At 35.3% G+C, this 19,228-nt stretch overlaps 1 protein-coding gene across 7 annotated transcripts in view; it reads left to right on the top strand.

Moving 5' to 3' along the window:
• The window catches only part of LOC150082055 (TBC domain-containing protein kinase-like protein), a 311,436-nt gene that overhangs the window by 151,983 nt on the left and 140,225 nt on the right, over positions 1 to 19,228 (top strand). For all 7 annotated transcript variants that reach the window (XM_090379947.1, XM_090379944.1, XM_090379948.1 and 4 more), the window contains 2 exons: positions 1,748 to 1,809; positions 11,876 to 12,024. In XM_090379947.1, coding sequence (XP_090236073.1) covers positions 1,748 to 1,809; positions 11,876 to 12,024 — 211 coding nt within the window. The remainder of the gene's footprint in view (positions 1 to 1,747; positions 1,810 to 11,875; positions 12,025 to 19,228) is intronic.

The raw sequence follows: 19,228 nt of genomic DNA, 5'->3' as shown, positions 1-19,228 counted from the left end.
CTTCTCCCACTCAACCATCCCTTTATCCATAGCAGGGATGGTTGTTCAGAGAAGAGTGGGTTTGAATCATATTGGAGACTAGTGGAATTATTAAAGACCTCTTCAGTCATGGCTGTATTTAGCCAATCTCAATATTAGGAGAGATGGATTCCCTCCATGAGCTATTTTGGCATTTTCAGCTGCACAACTTGCAGTATGGCTTTAGATACTAATATCTATGTAAATAATAACAACAATAATCCATGCTTCAACAAATTTCTTTCCAATCCTCTGCTTCCTTGTTTGTAATTACCATAGAAACGAGTGAAGACACAAAAAACTTTAGTAATGAAATTATTATTTTGTTACTAAAGATTTAGTTTAAAATTAATCCTGTCATATAAAAAAAAGTTGTAAAGTATATATGTCCAATGAATTATCAAAGCGTTTTTGAGACATGCTGCCAAAAAAAAAAAGTTGGCATTAAATATGTGGCATGGGTCTTGAACTTTTAATGTCCATTATGCCAGTCACACTCTTAGAAAGTAAATGGTTATTTGTAATAATCTTCTGCTTTCATTGTGTAATGAGATGTGAAAAAATATCTGCGATGCATATCATTTCTGATTTTTTTTTAGAATTACAGTTGACCCTCGATTTTCCGGGATAGATGGTAAAAAACAAATCCTGGATAATCGATTTCTCGGTTAATCCAGAAATTCCTAAGTCCCCGACATACGTAAGAAGAGCAGTGTCCAGGACTTCTTACTTCGTTGAGTTTTACGTAACTCGGGAATGACTAATAACATATTGCTACTATATTATTATTGACAAATCTGAATTCCATGCGATACTTGATATTGTTTGGCCATTTTGATACATCCTTATTATAATGATTCCTTAGAGATTTAACAGATGTACCATTTTCAAACTTTTGAATAATTTCAAGTTTTTGTTTAACTGAAAAAACAACTCTTTTGTGTTTATCCATCATTTTCATGATCTCTAAACAAAAAAAAATTTTTTTTACTATAAAAAAAATTCTGACATCCCTGACATAAATAACGAAACAAAATTTGTCCTTTTGCACTGTGAAAGGACACAACAATTGATGCAATGCACTAAAACAAACTAAACATTTGGTCTCTCTTTTTTTTTTTTTGAGTGGATTGCAAGATAATAGGTATGCTAATCCCCCAATGATGACTTATAATGCCGCTTGTCGCTTATTTACGACTTTCAAAATATCTGTTTATACCTATTCTAGTTATTACTTGAATTTTTTGATTTCTGGTTGATTTTTTTTTTTTTTTTTTTTTAAATTTGGAGTCTTGAAGTGTCCCGGTTAATCGAGAGTCTGCTTGTAAGGAAAATTGTGCTTTTTGTGATAATTTCCAATCAAAAACATCGTTTCCTAACTGTTGGAAATATAGAATATTTCCAACAGAATTACATATTCATACAGAATAGTATTATGTATTTCTACTTTATTTTGAAAAGTGAAATGGACTCTTTCTTCTATTTATAATATCTGCAAGAATCTTAGGGGCAATGAATATGAATTTTATGCATGAGCACAATGAAGGGTTTTTTTTTTTAAACAAGAGAATCAAAGTTGAATATTAAGTTCAAAAAAATTTAAATGTTCATGTTTATATAATAGTTTTTTCATATCTAATATAATTGGAATATAAAGTGTTGTTTATTAGTCTAGAATATTTTATAGTTCATTTCATTTTGCTAATATTATCCATTTTTTACTCTTTAGGAAATGCCTTCTAATCTGAGGTCTCTCATTGAGGTATCATTAAATATAAATCCATTCCAAAGGTGAGGGGGTACATTAATATTTAGTATTTGTAGAAGAATAAGAGAAATTTACCTCAATATGATACTTAGAATACTTCCATATGATACTCTCCAGAAATTAAAACCAATAAAAGATTAATGCAAAATAATTACATTAAAAAATTGATTGAAAACAATTTAAAAAATTAAAAATTCTTCCTCTTGCTCAGAAAAATCACCTGAGAGGGCATAAATTCAAATTGAGGAAAGACAGATGTAGGATAGACGTGAGGAAATTTGCCTTTAGCCAGCGGGTGGTTGGTTGGTGGAACAGACTTCCATCCCTTGTCGTGGAAGTTGATAGCCTAAATAAGTTTAAGGCTCAGCTGGACAGGTATTTCGAACGAACAGAGGGGTGAAGTGGAAGTGGTTATTTTTTATTTATTTATTTTTATTTTATTTTATTTATTTATTTTATTTTTTTTATTTTTTGGCTGATGCTGCATAAGCTTGCTTTCTTGCATCAAATGCCTCTACTAATGCTAATGCTAATAAAAAATTAATTAAAAAGTTCAACGTAAATATTGAAAAACGATTTTCCTTCCTGAAGCTTGACAGAGCCTTTCGACCATATGTTGTGCTCTCAGGAATGGAATTTCCGTTCCTGTGATCACGACATACGATCGAAAAGCTCTGTCATCTTCAGGAAGGAAAATCGTTTTTCAGTATTTATGTTGAACTTTTTAATTAATTTTTATTGTTTTTTTGAATTGTTTTCAATTGATTTTTAATGTAATAATTTTGCATTAATCTTTTATTTGTTTTAATTTCTGGAGAGTATCATACGGAAGTGTTCATATTGAGGTAAGGAAGTGTTCATATCATATTGAGGTAAATTTCTCTTATTCTTCTACAAATATTGAAATTAACGTAGAACGTATTGAGCATCATAGCTCTGTTATATACTGTATTAATATTTAGTGAAAAATGAAAGATATCTGTTTCTTGACATTTCTAATTAGAGTAATATTGTAAAATTTTTAATTATGAAATCTTATGCTAATATAAGTTGTTTATTGTAAGATAGCCCATTTTTCTAGAGCAGTTATTCATGAGTTGAAGTAATGTAAGGAAAGTTTCATAAAAATACAATTGTTTATATATATTAGTTTAAACCCAGCCTAAATTTTTGATGAGTAGTGGCATTGATTTTTGAAATTATCTGTAGATTATTATCAAAAATACTGCCTGCATGATAGTTATGAAAAGATAACCTGCATCAACATACTCAGATAATTTCTCTATGATAATTATAATAAAAGAAGTAGTAGTCGTACATCTGTTGGTGATTTTTTAAAATCTTAAATTCATCCTATAAAAATAAATTTAATTAACTTATAGCCCCAATACTGGTTACTAGAATGTATTTGGCAAGAATCCAGAAATGTAGCCAGCGTCAAATTTGCTGTGCTTGATAGTGGATTGTATCACTAGCTTAGTTTTGCAAAAAAAAATTTTCATAAAATTTACACATGGACTTCCCTATGTAAACTATGCATTTATCTATGTAAACTATATTACAAGTATTTCATGTAATGTTCTTACCAGACTATAATGGCATGGGACAGTTCTAGAGGGAGGGATCTTTGTGTATGAGTTGGATTATTCGTTAGATTAATTTTAGATTTAGTAATATATGGGATAACTGGGATGAAAGTGATGCTTTTTCTGTTTTAGTAATCATATGTGAAAGCCATCATTGAATTATATCTGAACTTTGTTGTAAACAGTAGTAATTTGAATAATAGTAAAAATTTGTGGGCATCTCTTGGGCTTGATAAGATCAGGTAAGGTCAGGCATTAGATCAAGGTTATACAATGATTGCAGGCTGTACACAGCCTGCAATCATTTTATAACCTTGATCTAATGCTTTGAATTAGCAGAAAATGGTATAGCCTGCTGCAGTTCAGAAAACTGTATTTTTAGGAGAAGGATGTTTTTTTTGTTTCATAAATAGCTTTCTGAGAAATTTTAAACAGAGTTTTTATAGTTTTATTTTAAACAGAACCTGTCCAGTTAATGTGTATAAAGAGTATTGTTATTTAGTGCTTCTGATTTTAATTTTTTATTCACATATATCTTGGAGTTTGTGTTAAATTCTGCGGTAGTCTGAGACAGTTTTTAAATTCTATACAGTTGGGCCAACTGATGTTACCAACAGAAAATTCTAAATGGGAAGCATTCAAAGAATTAATCTTGGAACCTACTAGGCTTTTCATACCAACTAAGAAATATTGTTCAAGGTTTAGGCCTAAATGGATGTCAGATAAACTAATGAGACATGTGGCAGAGAAGAAAAATTCATGGGATACATATAAATTAACAGGTGACACAAAAGCCTATGGTAGATGGCTGGTCTGTAATCATGGCTGGTCTGTAATCAAGTTACAAAGGAGGTTAGGCAGGCAAAGGCAGATTACGAGAAATATTTGGCAAAGGATGCAAAGAAAAACAGCAAAGAGTTCTTTACTTATGTAAACTCTAGAAGGAAGGGGATGAATCAGATGGGTCCACTTGATATCAATGGTTCAAATGTTGATCCTGCTGCTCAGGTAGCTAACAAACTGAATGAGTATTTTGCATCAACATTTACACATGAGGAGTAATTCAGTGAGGGGAATGCCAGAGGTGTATTAAACTCTGGCAGTGAGCTAAATGTAATAACTGAGAGCAAAGTGGAGCAGAAATTGTTGAAAATAAACATAAGAAAGGCACCTGGGGTGGATGGGATCTATCTAGTTATATTAAAGGAGGCAGAAAAAGAAGTAAACAAACCCTTACTTCCATAATTATGAGAGCTTCCTTGGACTCAGGGGAGGTACCCATGGATTGCAGATGTGCAAATGTGATCCCAATTCACAAAGGAGGATCAAAGGGTGACAAGTAATTAGAGACCTGTTAGTTTAACTTCTGTTTCAGGGAAATTAATGGAGGTACTGGTTAAATAAGCACTGCAGGATCTAGACAAGACTTCAGTTATAGTTTGGACACAGCATGGGTGTGTTAAGGCAAAGTCCTGTCTGACAATTTGATTGGATACTGTGATGTGGTCACAAAGGAACTGGATGCAAAGAATAATTTTGATATCATATACTTTGATCTTAGAAGGCTTTTGATACTGTTGCACATGGAAGACTGCTGTAAATGGAGCAGTGTGGCGTTAAGGGCAAGTTGCTGCTATGGATAAAGGAATGGTTGAGTGGGAGAAGACAGAGTGGTAATCAATGGCCACTACTCTTCATGGATTAATGTTATTAGTGGAGTCCCCCAGGGTTCAGTGTTTGGTCCATTGTTGTTTTCTTTATTTATTAATGATATTGATGAAGGTATATCAGGCTTAATGTCTAAGTTTGCAGATGATACAAAGGTTGGCATGGTTGTTAATGACAATATGCTACTTCAACAGGATCTAGAAAAGTTGAGCAGATGGGCTGAAAGGTGGCAACTGAAGTTTTAACATTGAGAAATGTAAAGTACTGCATAAGGGTAGCAGTAACCCCCGAATAACGTGTCAACTGTGTGGTACTACACTGAGGGTGGTAGAGAATGAAAAGGGCCTGGGGGTAATTGTTCAGTCAGATATGAAGTTTTCTATGTAGTGCAGATGGTCTGTAAGTGTAGCTCGTGGTGTCTTGTCAAAGATATACAGGAATTTTTCTAGCAGGGATATGGAGGTGATTATCCCCTTCTATAAGGCAGTGGTTAGGCCACACCTTAAGTACTTTATACAGGTCTGGAGACCTCATTTTAGGAAGGATGTAGAGATGCTGGAACGAGTACAGAGGAGGGCAACAAGATTAGTGAATGGAACAGAGGAGTGCTCTTTTGAAGAAAGGCTTAAGTTCTGCAAATTGCAGCATTTGGAGACTAGGCACCAGCGAGGTGATCTGATTGAGGTTTATAAGGCCTTGAATGGGTTGAGCAGGCTCAATTCTGATGGGATTCTTCTTCTTGCTCAGATTATGAACCTGAGAGGGCATAACTTGAAATCGAGGAAAGACAGTTCTAGAATAGATGTGTGGAAATTTGTCTTCAGCCAGTGGGTGGTTGATTGCTGGAACAAACTTCCATCTGTTATGGAAGTTGATAGCTTAAATAAATTTAAGGCAGAACTAGACAAACATTTGGAGTGAATGGATGGGTGAAACGGGAAGGGTTTGTTTTTTATTTTTTGGCTGATACTGTATAAGCTTGCTTTCTTGCATCATATGCCTCTACTAATGCTAATGCTAAATAATTTTTTTTATTATCCATTAATTTTCTAACCTAATGTGGTAGCACTTGATATTTACTTTTTGAAGGTTTACTGGAATAATTTTTTAACAAATTAAAGATGTTTTTTGATGCTTATTACTCTAATAAACATATACCGCTTACAGCCATTCCCTGACGTATGTCAGGGTTGCATTTGTATAACAATAAGAGTTGAATTTTACGTAATTCGGAATTTCCTTCAAGGCTTATGTGCAGCAGTCGCAACTATTTGCACCGAATTTGATTGAAGCAAAAAGAAATGTTTGATGAACATGTAAAGCGAATTATTAATTCAATTTTTTAATCTCATGCACATGAAAAATTTCAAAAGTGTACAAAATTACAAAAGTGTGCAATAACAAAAATTTTACTTTAACGTTGTTGAAACCCGTGCAATGCTAGAACCTATTAAACCACTCGTTACTTGCCACAACTTGGCATGGGGTTCGCTGTACTTATCCTTTTAATATCTTCATAAATACTTCTTGGTTTTGCTTGAATGGCCATTAGACTCAGGGGCACTTGCTTCTGAATCTGATTTTCCATCCAGATTATTAACAGCTTTCCATCTTCGATATAGCACCTCAACGCTTTTTGTGATCACTGTTAATCTTAAATGCGTTGATCCTTTAACATGTTGTTTTATATGCACACTGTCCTTTAAAATAGTATTCACTGTTGAAACAGTGAGACCCAATTTTCATGCAATAGATAACAAACTTTGTCCTGCTTCTTAATCATTTTCATCTTAATTTTTATTTAAATTTTTTTCATTTAAATTTTGTTTCTAAGAAATAATAATAACATATATATCCGGTAAAATATAACTTTAATTAAATAGTTTGGAGCTTTTGAGGTTGAATGTGCCTCTTTGTCAACAAATTCTAACAGAATGGAGACTTTAGAGATAAAAATTATTTTAACGGAGTTGTGTGTGTAGTGAGGCGTGTGAGGGCACGAGGTAGGCCATTCAACCATTAGATTGGTGTTTATTGTTGCTGCATGGACATGTGTAGTTTAGAGATAAAATAATTTTTATCTCTAAAGTTTCCATTCTGTTAGAATTTGTTGACATAGGCATGTTCAGCCTCGAAAGCTCCAAACTATTTAATTAGAAAGTTATATTTTACTGGATATATACGTTATTATTATTTCTTATTCTTTACTCTCGATTTTGTTTTGTTTCCTAGCACTGCCACAGCTTGCATTTTCCATTGGTCACTTTCCCTTCATCATTGTAATAAATAAACAGGAATGAAGAGAAGATTCTTGAAATTTATTTGTTTTTTATATGATTGAAGGTATCAGTGAAGGGGAAACACATTTCACCATAATAACATAAAACCCCACAAAATACCAGTTATCAGTATTATTGCAAATGCAATAAGATTGGGTTTACTACTCATTTATAATATATTTCATTAACAGAAAAGCCCAATAAGCAGAAAGTGCAAATTGATTTTATTGTTTTATGGTCGTGACCTCCAGAAATGTGCTTTAGAAAAATATCACAAAGGCATTCAAAATTGATTCTTATAACAGAACATATGATAATGATGAAAGTGTAGTGCATTCTCCGGCTGGACTGCATAGCTCTTCTTCTCGGCCAATAGTAGCATTTGTATGTGTTGGCTGCATGTTTTGTTTATGCGTCTTTTAGTTAAAATTGATTTTTTTCTTGTGCTTATTTGACATAAATTTATATAAAACTAATACAATTTCCATTATAAAAATGACCTTTTAGAGATTTAAATAGCTTAGTTATATAGCGAAAATTTAAACTTTTGAGGTCTTGGATTGAATTACCAAAAAAAAAAAAAAAAAATGTGTTATTAGATTTAATTATGATATTTTTACAATAACTTCATTTATTCCTATGGGATGTAAAATACATTTCCATATTTTTTTCAGTTTTCACCAGCTGGAAAAAATTTAAACTTGGTAAAGTCGATTTTACATAGGTCGAGTATTACTTAAGTCGCGGATGGCTTCTATTTAGTAAAGTAATTTTTTTATAATTTGCAAATTGATTAGTGTGCGTAGCAACAAGTAAGGGGTATTTGGGAAGTCATACATGCTATACAAATAATAATGCATATATCCAGTGAAATATTTTAATTGACTTTGGAGCTTTCGAGTCTGACTGTGCCTCTTTATCAACAAATATAAACTTTACAGATAAAATTATTTAACGGACACAGAGTTGTGCGTGCAGTGAGCCATGCAAGGGCACGAGGTAGGCCATTCAATCATTAAACTGGTGATCATTGTTGCTGCATGGACGTGTGTAGTTTTGCCTCCAGCATTTATCTAGACTTAAAACAGTTGCCTCAAAGATGGGGTGTAATCTCATGCCTTTGTTGCGGTTTGTGGCTCCGGCATTACATAATATATTGAGTGACTCTAACTAGAGGCGGTGGCAAAAGTGTCAGGACTGGTCAATTACTTCGTAGTCCCGCTTGGGATTGAGATCGTGGTGGGTTGACCAGTAGTGCTCTGCGGTTGTGGATTGGTCAGTCTCAGCAAGGCAAATTGATCTGTCGTGTTCTGTGAGGTGGTCTTGAAGATGTCTTGAGGTCTCTCCTATGTAGCAGCTGTTACAATCTTTGCAGGCTATGTGGTATATCATACCGCTGCATAAGAGAGGGGTGACCAGAGTCTTTATGTTGGAAACTAGAGAACATAAGTTTATACTAGGCAACTGCACGCATTTTATGTGGTATTCACGGAGGATTTTTGAGAACCAACGTGACATGCCTGGATAGTAGGGAATGTGGATGGTAGGCACAGTGTCCTGAGTTGATGGTGGTCTTGGGGGGACTGTGAGGTCCTGCACTTGTAATAAGCACTTGTCCAATATGTATGTTGGGTAGCCACAATTGATCAAGTCTATCCTCACTCTGGAAATCTCATTGTGCCTAGCTTCATCTGTGCTGGAGTGGCTCCAAGCTCTGGAGAATAGTGTGGGCAGTGCTGTTGAGATGGCTAGGAGCATGGCCAGATCTGTAGTGTGAACTGTCCATACCACATTGGCTTACGGTACACTGAGGTTTCTAGATGTGGGCCCACGTGTTTTACCAGGACATCCAAGAATGGGAGAGATCCATCTACTTTTAACTCTAGAGTGAACTAGATGAACATTGACAAGGAAGTGAGATATTCTAGCAATGTTGCTTCAGAGCCACGTGGGATGACGGTGAAGATGTCATTGACGTATCTGCACCATGTTGTAATAGGTACTGGTGGGTTCAGGAATATCTGCTCTTCCAATTGTTCCATAGCAATGTTGGCCACAACAGAACTAACAGGGGCATCCGTGGCAGTGCCATGTACCTGCTGGTATAAGGAATCCTCAAAGGTAAAGATGCTGTCTGACAAGCACACGCTCCAACCTTAATCACCGACAGCATTCCGCTTTTTCCTCTATAAAAAAGGACAACTCCATCGTCGTACTTCCCGCTGACAAGGGACGTCGTACCATCATACTAGACCGGTCGGCCTACCTAGAGAAAGCCCTGCTCCTCCTACAAGACCCCAATCTCTATGAGCCCGTAACGGATCTGTCCATCAAAGTCTTAGGACGTCTGGAGTCATACGTTAATAAACTTGTCTATGCATGGTTTAAAGCTAAGAACATTTCTACTCCGACTCGGTGGCTTCTTCATGCTATAGGCTGCCAACTAGCCCAGTTTTATGGCCTACCTAAAATCCATAAGCAAGGTGTTCCTCTCTGGCCCATAGTGTCCTGCTGCATTTCGCCTACATATGAACTATCCAAATATATTGCATGACTTCTTATACTTCTTGTAGGAAATACCACCCACACTGTCACTAACAGCGGTGAGTTCATTCACCTTATTAAAGAGCTCTCAATTTCTGACAATGAGGTTATGGCATCATTCGATGTAGTGTCCCTGTTCAAATCAATCCCAGTCCAGCCAGCTGTAAACTGTACCAAGAAGGTTCTAGAAAATGACCCAAACCTACCAAACAGAACAGCATGTCCACTGACGACATCTGTACTGCCCTCAACTTGTGCTTGTCAGGCAGCGTCTTTACCTTTTGAGGATTCCTTATATCAGCAGGTGCATGGCACTGCCATGGGTGCCTCTGTTAGTTCCATTGTGGCCAACATCGCCTTGGAAGAGCAGATATTCCTGAACCCACCAGTACCTATTACAACATAGTGCAGATACGTCAATGACATCTTCACCGTCATCCCACATGGCTCTGAAGCAACATTGCTAGAATATCTCAGTTCCTTGTCAATGTTCATCCAGTTCACTCTAGAGTTAGAAGTAGACAGATCTCTCCCATTTCTTTGATGTCCTGGTAAAATGCGTGGGCCCACATCTAGAAACCTCAGTGTACCATAAGCCAATGTGGTGCGGACAGTTCACAAACTACAGATCTGGTCATGCCCCTAGCCATCTCAACAGCACTGCCTGCACTCTATTCTCCAGGGCTTGGAGCCACTCCAGCACAGGTGAAGCTAGGTGCAATGAGATTTCCAGAGTGAGGACAGACTTGATCAATTGTGGCTACCCAACATACATATTGGACAAGTGCTTATTACAAGCGCAGGAGCTCACAGTCCACCCGAGGCCGCCATCAATGACAATGTGCCTACCGCCTACATTCCCTACTATCCAGACATGTCAGGCTGGATCTCAAAAATCCTCCATGAATACCACATAAAACGCGTGCAGTTGTCTGGTAGAAACTTACATTCTCTAGTTTCCAATGTAAAGACTCCGGTTACCCCTCTCTTATGCAGCAGTGTGGTATACCACATAGCCTGCAAAGATTGTAACAGCTGCAACATAGGAGAGACCTCGAGACGTTTTCAAGACCGCCTTGCTGAGACCGACCAGTCCGCAATCACAGAGCACTACTGGTCAACCCACCACGATCTCAATCCCAAGCGGGACTACGAAGTAATTGATCAGTCCAGACACTTTTGCCACTGCCTCTGGTTAGAGTCACTCAATATATTATGTAATGTGGGAGCCATGAACCGCAACAGAGGCATGAGACTACACCCCATCTTAGAGGCAACTGTTTTAAGTCTAGATAAATGCTGGAGGCAAAACTATGCACGTCCATGCAGCAACAATGATCACCAGTTTAATGATTGAATGGCCTACCTCGTGCCCTCGCACGGCTCACTGCACGCACAACTCTGTGTCCGTTAAATAATTTTATCTGTAAAGTTTCCATTTGTTGATAAAGACACACATTCAGCTTCGAAAGCTCCAAAATCAATTAAAATATTTCACTGGATATATGTATTATTATTTGTATTTCTGTAGATTCCAGTACAACAGGCTGATTCACTCTCATACATGCTATCATGAAAAATGCATGGCTCATTGTTAACTGTGGCACCAGGAAAAAAAAATGGCTGACCTTAATAGGTTTTATATTTCAGTGCCTCATAAATATTATAAACAAGATTGCCCTTGCTGTCATAATCCTGTTTTCAACATTTATTTTAAAATTCTTTGAGCATTTTGGCTACTTTTTTAGAATTATTTGAATAAATTTTGAACACATACTGAGTTTAAGGTCCTTGATTCTGAGCAGCCTGCACTAATTTCAGTTACCTTCTCTGTCGGAATTATGACATGAAACACCTACACCAATCTTAACAAACGCTTTCAATGATTTTTCTAATAAAAATGAGTTTTTTGCTTTATACAAAACTTAATTTTTCTTTAATTATAATTATGAGATGAAGTTTTTTTCCCTTTGTAGTTCATTCAATCTAAAGTGAATGTTATGATATATTAGGCCTAATGCAGAAGAACTCTTAGAATGTAGCCTATTTAAGGAACTGGGATGGAATAAATCTCATAGGGCTTTGATGATAGCTGATACATTTCTATCCACAGAACTTAGATGTGTCAATTTGGAGCTACCTAAATCTCCTCCAAATATTAGTAAGTTGTTTCTTAATAAAGGTGATCTTGATTTACTTTTATCTTCACTAAACAAGAATCAGGATAAAAAAATTCTGAATTATTATTAATCTAATATTTCATATTTTGTATTAATTTACTTGTGTTCATTATTATGAATTGGAGGAGGGGAAATTGAGTATCTTAATAATAAGGGATAAATCTGCTTGTGCAGAGTAATAGTTTGGGTATATTTGCCTAAATTGAGCCAGTTGGTTCATTAAGCAATACCTTCCAGTCTGTTACAATGTTAATATTAATACTGCAGGAAATAATGAGCATCACTGCCACAAAAAGTCCATTACACTGTAGGAAGCATAGTAAAGCCTATTCTCAAAAAAAAAAAAAAAAAAAGTAAGTTTCATGAGTAAGAATGTGGGAATAAAAGAAACCTATCCAGAGACATTTTTGCCCTTCCTTTGAAACTTCCTTGAAATATACTGAAGAGTACAGCAGGATCACATATATTATTTTTAAGGATATGGCATGGAAATTTATCCTTCTTTTTAAATTTTCAAGATTTTTTTTTTTTTATGAAAATAGGGAATGATATCACATAACAAAAACTAATGTTACACTTATAAATACTTATAAGATTATACTCATTCTTTGTATATATGGTAGGTTCAAAAAGTTTCAGGAATGAATTAGTCAAAAATATCTGAACACTGAATGAAAACAACTTTTTATTTTATTTTGTAACTTACAATGTCTAGAATTTTTTTCAAGGGTTTATTTTATCTGTTGTTGATGGCAAGTAATTTCAAATCATAGACTATTAGACACAGACTATAGTTGTTTTAGACTATTAGAGAAGAGGCCATAAACACTAGGGATAATCATATTAAAATAAATATTGCTTCAACACTCATGAACCAGTTAACTGAGTTTATTAAAACAAATAAATAAATTAAAATACACAGAAATATTAAAATAAATTGAAATGCTATATATAATTAAAAAGAATGAATTTAATATACAATCAATAAATATACATGGCTATGTAAATTTAATAAAAAATAAACTATTTATATAAAGAGTAAAAGTAATAAAATGTGTACGAAACTAAAAGCGATAAAACATGTATCAAAGAGCTCTCTAGGCAATATGCCTCTTTGTGAACTTAAACAAGATATATACAATAACAAATCCTTATATTATACCTTGCATATGCATGTGTGTTAACAACAACTGTGTGGATTGTGTGCGGTGAAAGGGAGGGAGGGAGTGTAGGAAAGGAAAGAGAGAGAAGACGTTAGCCATCAGACTCTGTGGATATGATGTGGTGCATGCTGGTCCTGTTGTTAACTCACTATTTCTCATCATGATGTAGGCTAATGGCCTCCATAATAGTATGTATGTGGGTCCCAGCATTGCAATTAATGGTGGGACCTGCCACAGCTATGTGGAGAGCCTCCAAACACAAGAGATGGCAGGAAAAATGCTGCTTACCTCAATAGTGTTTTCTTCTCTCTCTTTCCTTCCCTTCTTTCCTTTCACCGCACATGATCCACACCTAGTTGTTGTTAACATATGCACCCCTATGTCTCTGTGTAATATAAGGATTTGTTGTCATATATCTTGTTTAGGTTGACAAAGGGGCACATTGCCTTGAAAGCCCCGTGATATATGTTTTATTGCTTTTAGTGTCGTGCTTGTTTTATCACTTTTACTCTTTATACAAATAGTTTATTTTTGTTGTATATTTATTGATAATATATTAAATTCAGTTCAATTTAATTGTATATAGTATTTTATTTTCATATTTCCATGTATTTTAACCTATTTATTTATTTTAATAAACTCACTTAATTGGTTTGTTGGTTGAAGCAATATTTATTTAAATTTTTTTTAGGCTGTCACTTTTTGAACAGAGATCAGTAAAATTTTGCTTTTTGTTGAAGAAATCAGCCACAGAGAATATAGAAACTTATAGATTGTTGAAGTGCTCAGTGAAAAAAAAGTCAAGAGGCAGGATATTTCAATAATATGTCCTTCAGTGATGCATTTCCTTGCATCTTTGAGGATGATGCACTTCCTTGCATCATCCTTAATGATATCATTGAGGATAATGCTTTGCATATCAGTAAACTTTGCATATCAAAGCATCTACTGATGCTTTGATATGCAAAGCATCAGTAGATGCTTTGCATATCAAAGCATCATCCTCAGATAAGAATTGAAGATATAGACTAACAAACTTACTAAAGGAGCAATGAATTTTCAGTGAAGTGGAAGTTATGGCAGCTATAACAAATCAAGAAATTAAAAAAAAAAAAAAAAATAGATTCAGGAGAAGTATTTTTGCAGTTATACAATTAATGGAAAAAATGTGTAGATAGTTAAGGTACATGTTGGGCATAGACTCTTTCTGTAAATAGCTATGAGCAAACTGGGTTTGCCACTTAGTACATCAATCTCATATCGTGGAGTCACATGAGTGGCCTTGGTATTGGTGCAGTGCCTCTACAGTATGAGATTGATGCATTAAGTGGGAAACCCAGTTTGCTCACAGCTATGTACAGAAGGAAGCTCTGTGTGACATGTAAAATGACTTTATGTAGCTTTCATAGCTTGAAGCGTTTGCCCTAGACTTAACTGTAGTTAAGGTCATTATTTTGAAAATTTTGATGAATAATTATTTATAAATATTATATTTTCTTAAATAAAAATTCAGCCCTGAAATGTTTTAATCTTACCTTATAGAGATTATAAATACTTCTCTTCAAGGACATGTTAATTATTTGTAGTAAAGTCTTTTTTATAATAACCTGTGACATAAGAGATTAATGCCAGGTAGCATTAAGATTTCTGTTTTAATCAGACAACCTTTGTTTGTTCTTGTCTATCCTCATGAAAACTGCGTGCAAGTGCAACTCTATTATATATATATGTGGTAAATTTTCTTAATTTTTAATAAATTTTGGACATGACTTGTAGACTTCCCTTCCTTGTAGTACCTATATAGCTCCCATGGGTTTCTGGTGTAAAACAAAATATTTTCTGTTGTTTTTGATGTGTAATGCTACATTATACTTCTGAGTTATGATGAGTAAGGTACTCAAATGTGTAAAGGTTTTAAACCATACAGGCATGTGGATAACACTAATGGTTCCCAAACTTTCAGATTTATTGGACTTATAAAATTCTAATGAAGGTTTCATTAGAATAAGAATTTTATTTTTCAGGATTTAGTCATATAGTCTTTGGCTGGAAACCAGATGCTGGCCAAACAATTAAGAACCACTGGTTTATACTGCTATTTACATAGCAAAAAAGAACAATAAAATTATTAGAAAGAGGTACTCAATAACTCCATTTAAAAGGTATGAAAATAATAACTAAGCATATCATCATAATGAACCACAGCCACATGTTATTCTGCAGAAATTGGCAATTACTATAAAAGTTTTACACTGCTCTGAAGTATTTATCTTTATACTACATTAATCTACCAGCTGAAAGGAAGCCAGGCTTTTTGCTGCATCAGCCAAAAAAAAAAGAAAAAAAAAAAGTCTTTATAACCTAAGTTTACTTCTGTCATACTCTTCCCATTATTAGTACTTTCAGCTGTCTCTTAAATTTGTACAGACTATCAACCTCAGCTACACAGAAATAATTTTTTTTGTGTATGGCTCTTTGCCTTTATGCTGCATTTTGATATTAAAATTCTACTGTAATTCATTTTGGTTCCCCCTATTTTCCAAGTATTGTAATCATTTTTTTTTTTTTTTTAATCCTTATCAGATCAGTTACCCATCCTTGGGCCTTTGCAAGAAACAGTCTTTTTTTTTTAGCTGTGACTTCAACATAATATTCCAAATATTATGTTGAAGTCCAAATATTAAGTCAACAGTCTTACTGTTGACTTTTATAATAGGCCTTTTGCTTCTGCTCTAGAGGCAAAGGAATGGCAAATCATTGATGTCAGCCATCAGACACAAAACTCTGTACACCTTTCTCACCACTTGTTTGCACTGCATTGCAATTGTATTGTATTACAGCACCCAAGCACTTCTATCCTCATTTACAGACTTCAGTTCTACCTCCCCACAATGCATAATTTCTGCTTGGGTTATTATTTCCAAAAATGTAGACACTTACATTTGACAGGATTTAAAAAAATAACTGTCATTTCTCTGACCATTCACGAAGCCAAACCAAATGATTCTGAAAGAGATCAGCTTATTTTTATTATTAACTAAACTCCCAACCTTTATATCATCTGCAAATTTCAACATCGTATACTTTATTCTTTGTTGATATTATTCAAGAAAATCAGAAGTGAGAATGGCCCCAATGCTGAAATTTTGACGGCCCACTTATAACCCTTGTTTTCCCTAAGGAGTGATCATTTATATCCTTACTTAACTAACAGTTCTTTGCTTCCTGTCCTTTAACCATCCCCCAATCTATTGTAGGATTTTCCAGGGCTTGCAAGGGAAAATTTCCAAAATGGAATGCTCTTTATAAGATATTTTTAATAAGCAAGTATGTAAATGACACTACCACTGTATATGACAAACCCAAATGGAGTTCAGTGGAATGGAATGGTGAACTTAAGTCCATTCAAAGCTCTGGATTGTGTCCATACTACTACTACTACATACCATCCAGGAGAGCCTTAGCTTACCTCGAGCAATGATGAGCCATGGTCATCCAACACCTTGCCAGTGATTCGTGAGTAAATACCCAGTTTGTACAGCAACTTGCATATGGAATCATGTCAAATGCTTTGTTAAAGTTTTGTTTATACTCTGACATGACCACATAGGTCAGAGAAGTTTACAACTAGACATTATCGAATGGTTTCGACACAATACTAAAACGCACTTCGTTGGCTGGATCCTGTCCATCATCTAGCTCTCTGTACCGCTATTGGAGCATATCGAACATCTCCAGTCCAGAGCTTATACGTCGAAGCAAACGAACCGCCGTTATCGCTTCGACGTAAGCAGTTGTCTCTAAACTACGCTTTAAAACTGAAATCCCTGCCAGACCATCCTATGTGGCTATCCGTTTTTGAGCCACGATGGGAAAATTTGTACAACACACGTAAGACTGCCAACCGACCTTTCGGTATTAGTCTCCAAGAGCTACTCAAAGAACTTAATATCAAGGTAGACAAGGTTGCACAAACACCGAAGCAACCCCTTCCACCCTGGCATGCTCATTTCCTGGCATGTGACTTGTCCCTTAGAAATTGGGGAAAGTCGGACACTCCATCATCGTCTGTCTACCTGCAGCTTTATTCAGCACACCGAGCTGAATATTCTGACTTCGCGCCATTTACACAGACGGCTTGAAGTCGGAATCATATGTGGGATCTGCTGCTGTCTTTACAGACAGCACTACATCGGAACAGATTCCCTCTGAATGTAGCATATTTACTGCAGAGCTGCACGCTATAGAGTTAGCCTTGGATCAAATTTGTAAATGCCAATACCAACGGTTCATTTTATATTCCGACTCTCTCAGCGTGGTACGGGCTTTAATAACTGTGAGATATAATTCTCATTCAGTTCTGTCTAGCATTCAGCAGAAGATTCACGTTCTCCATGAATGCGAATATGACATCCGCTTCTGCTGGATTCCTAGCCACATTGGGATTAAGGGAAATGGTTTTGCTGATGCCGCAGCCAAATCAGCAATTCCCAGTAATAATCGCTGCCTGTCAGTCCCCTATACAGGCAAATAATACACGAAAAGATACACTCCCAATGGCAGGATTCGTGGAATAGACAGACTGCGAATAAATTATATCATATAAAGCCTGTAATTGAACCGTGGCAGTCTAGTCTGCGCAGGAATCGTAAGGAGGAAGTTGTTCTTGCCCGGACCCACATAGGACATAGTCATTTGACTCATTCGTTTTTGCTGAGGGCTGATGACCCTCCTATGTGTGAGTCCTGTGGCACAATTTTGACAATAAGACACATTTTAGTTGACTGTCCAGATTTTAGCAATATCCGTTTTACCGCTTTTAATCATCTGACTGAGCCATATACACTCAGTCAGATTTTATCCGACCTTCTGCTGTTTTTAGCTTTTTTAAATCAATAAAGGTTTTTACTCGTATTTAAAATTTATACATTATTGTTATTTCTTTTATTGATAAGCTTTTTATTATATATCTGGACATGGTGGCCTAACTACTTAGGTCACTGAAAGGATAAATTTTTAAATTTTTATATATTACCTGGTCTTGGCGCATTATAGCCTTAGATGCTAATGCGCCAATAAAATCCAAACCAACAACAACAACAACAACACAATACTAATCTCAACATCCTAAATGCAAAACTTCCCTTTCACCTTTCCTCGGCTTGGAATCTCTCACATCTGAGATTCCCACGTGTCCCAAAGAGCATCACGAGAGTATAGAAAATTCCTTAAAATACAGCACGTGTTACTTCTCATTTAACACCGCCAACTGAAGACGTTATAACTTAACGAAAGTCTCTCGTCACAACTATTGGCAATATCAATTCTTTTATGTTTCAGATTAACTATTTTCTACTTTATGACAACCAGGGACGGAGTAGTGCACTTCTGCTTCCTTGCGCTTATTTTAAAATTCCATTAAATTAAATCTCATCCCACCTTAATGCATTAAGTTAACCATTCCACCTTATATTTAAGGTGGAAAGCCATCAGTCTTTCTACCTTATATTTAAGGTGGAAAGACTGATGGCTATATTTAGCCATCAGTCTTTTCATAAAACTATTGCAGATTATATTCAAGGTGAGTACCGCACTTTAAGCATTTTGCTATTTTTATATTTAATAATAAGAAAATAAAAAAATTAATAAAAGAAAAGGAAATAGACAACCTATGCATTTCCCTCCTCCCATAGGTAATGGGAGGTAATAGGTAATCCAGCTGCCCTTTGAATTTACCAATATAAAAAAAAATAATAATAAAAAAAATTAAATAAAAAAATAACAAAAACTAAAATAAAAAGAATAATAAGAAAATTAAAAAAAATAATAATTAATAAGAAAAAAGGAAATAGGCAACCTCTGCATTTCCCTCCTCCCACAGGCAATTATCCAGCTGACCTTTGAAATTCCCCAAACTGTCAGCCTCTACTACCCATGTAGGTAACTTATTCCAGTAATTTATAACTCTCTGGCTAAAATAAAAATTCCTGCAATCCAGTCTAAACATATTCCCCTGTAACTT

Source organism: Mastigoproctus giganteus, chromosome 8 (assembly GCF_048544385.1).
Source record: "Mastigoproctus giganteus isolate SK-2022 chromosome 8, ASM4854438v1, whole genome shotgun sequence".
NCBI lineage: Eukaryota > Metazoa > Arthropoda > Arachnida > Uropygi > Thelyphonidae > Mastigoproctus > Mastigoproctus giganteus.
This window is presented reverse-complemented; position numbering and strand designations above follow the sequence as displayed.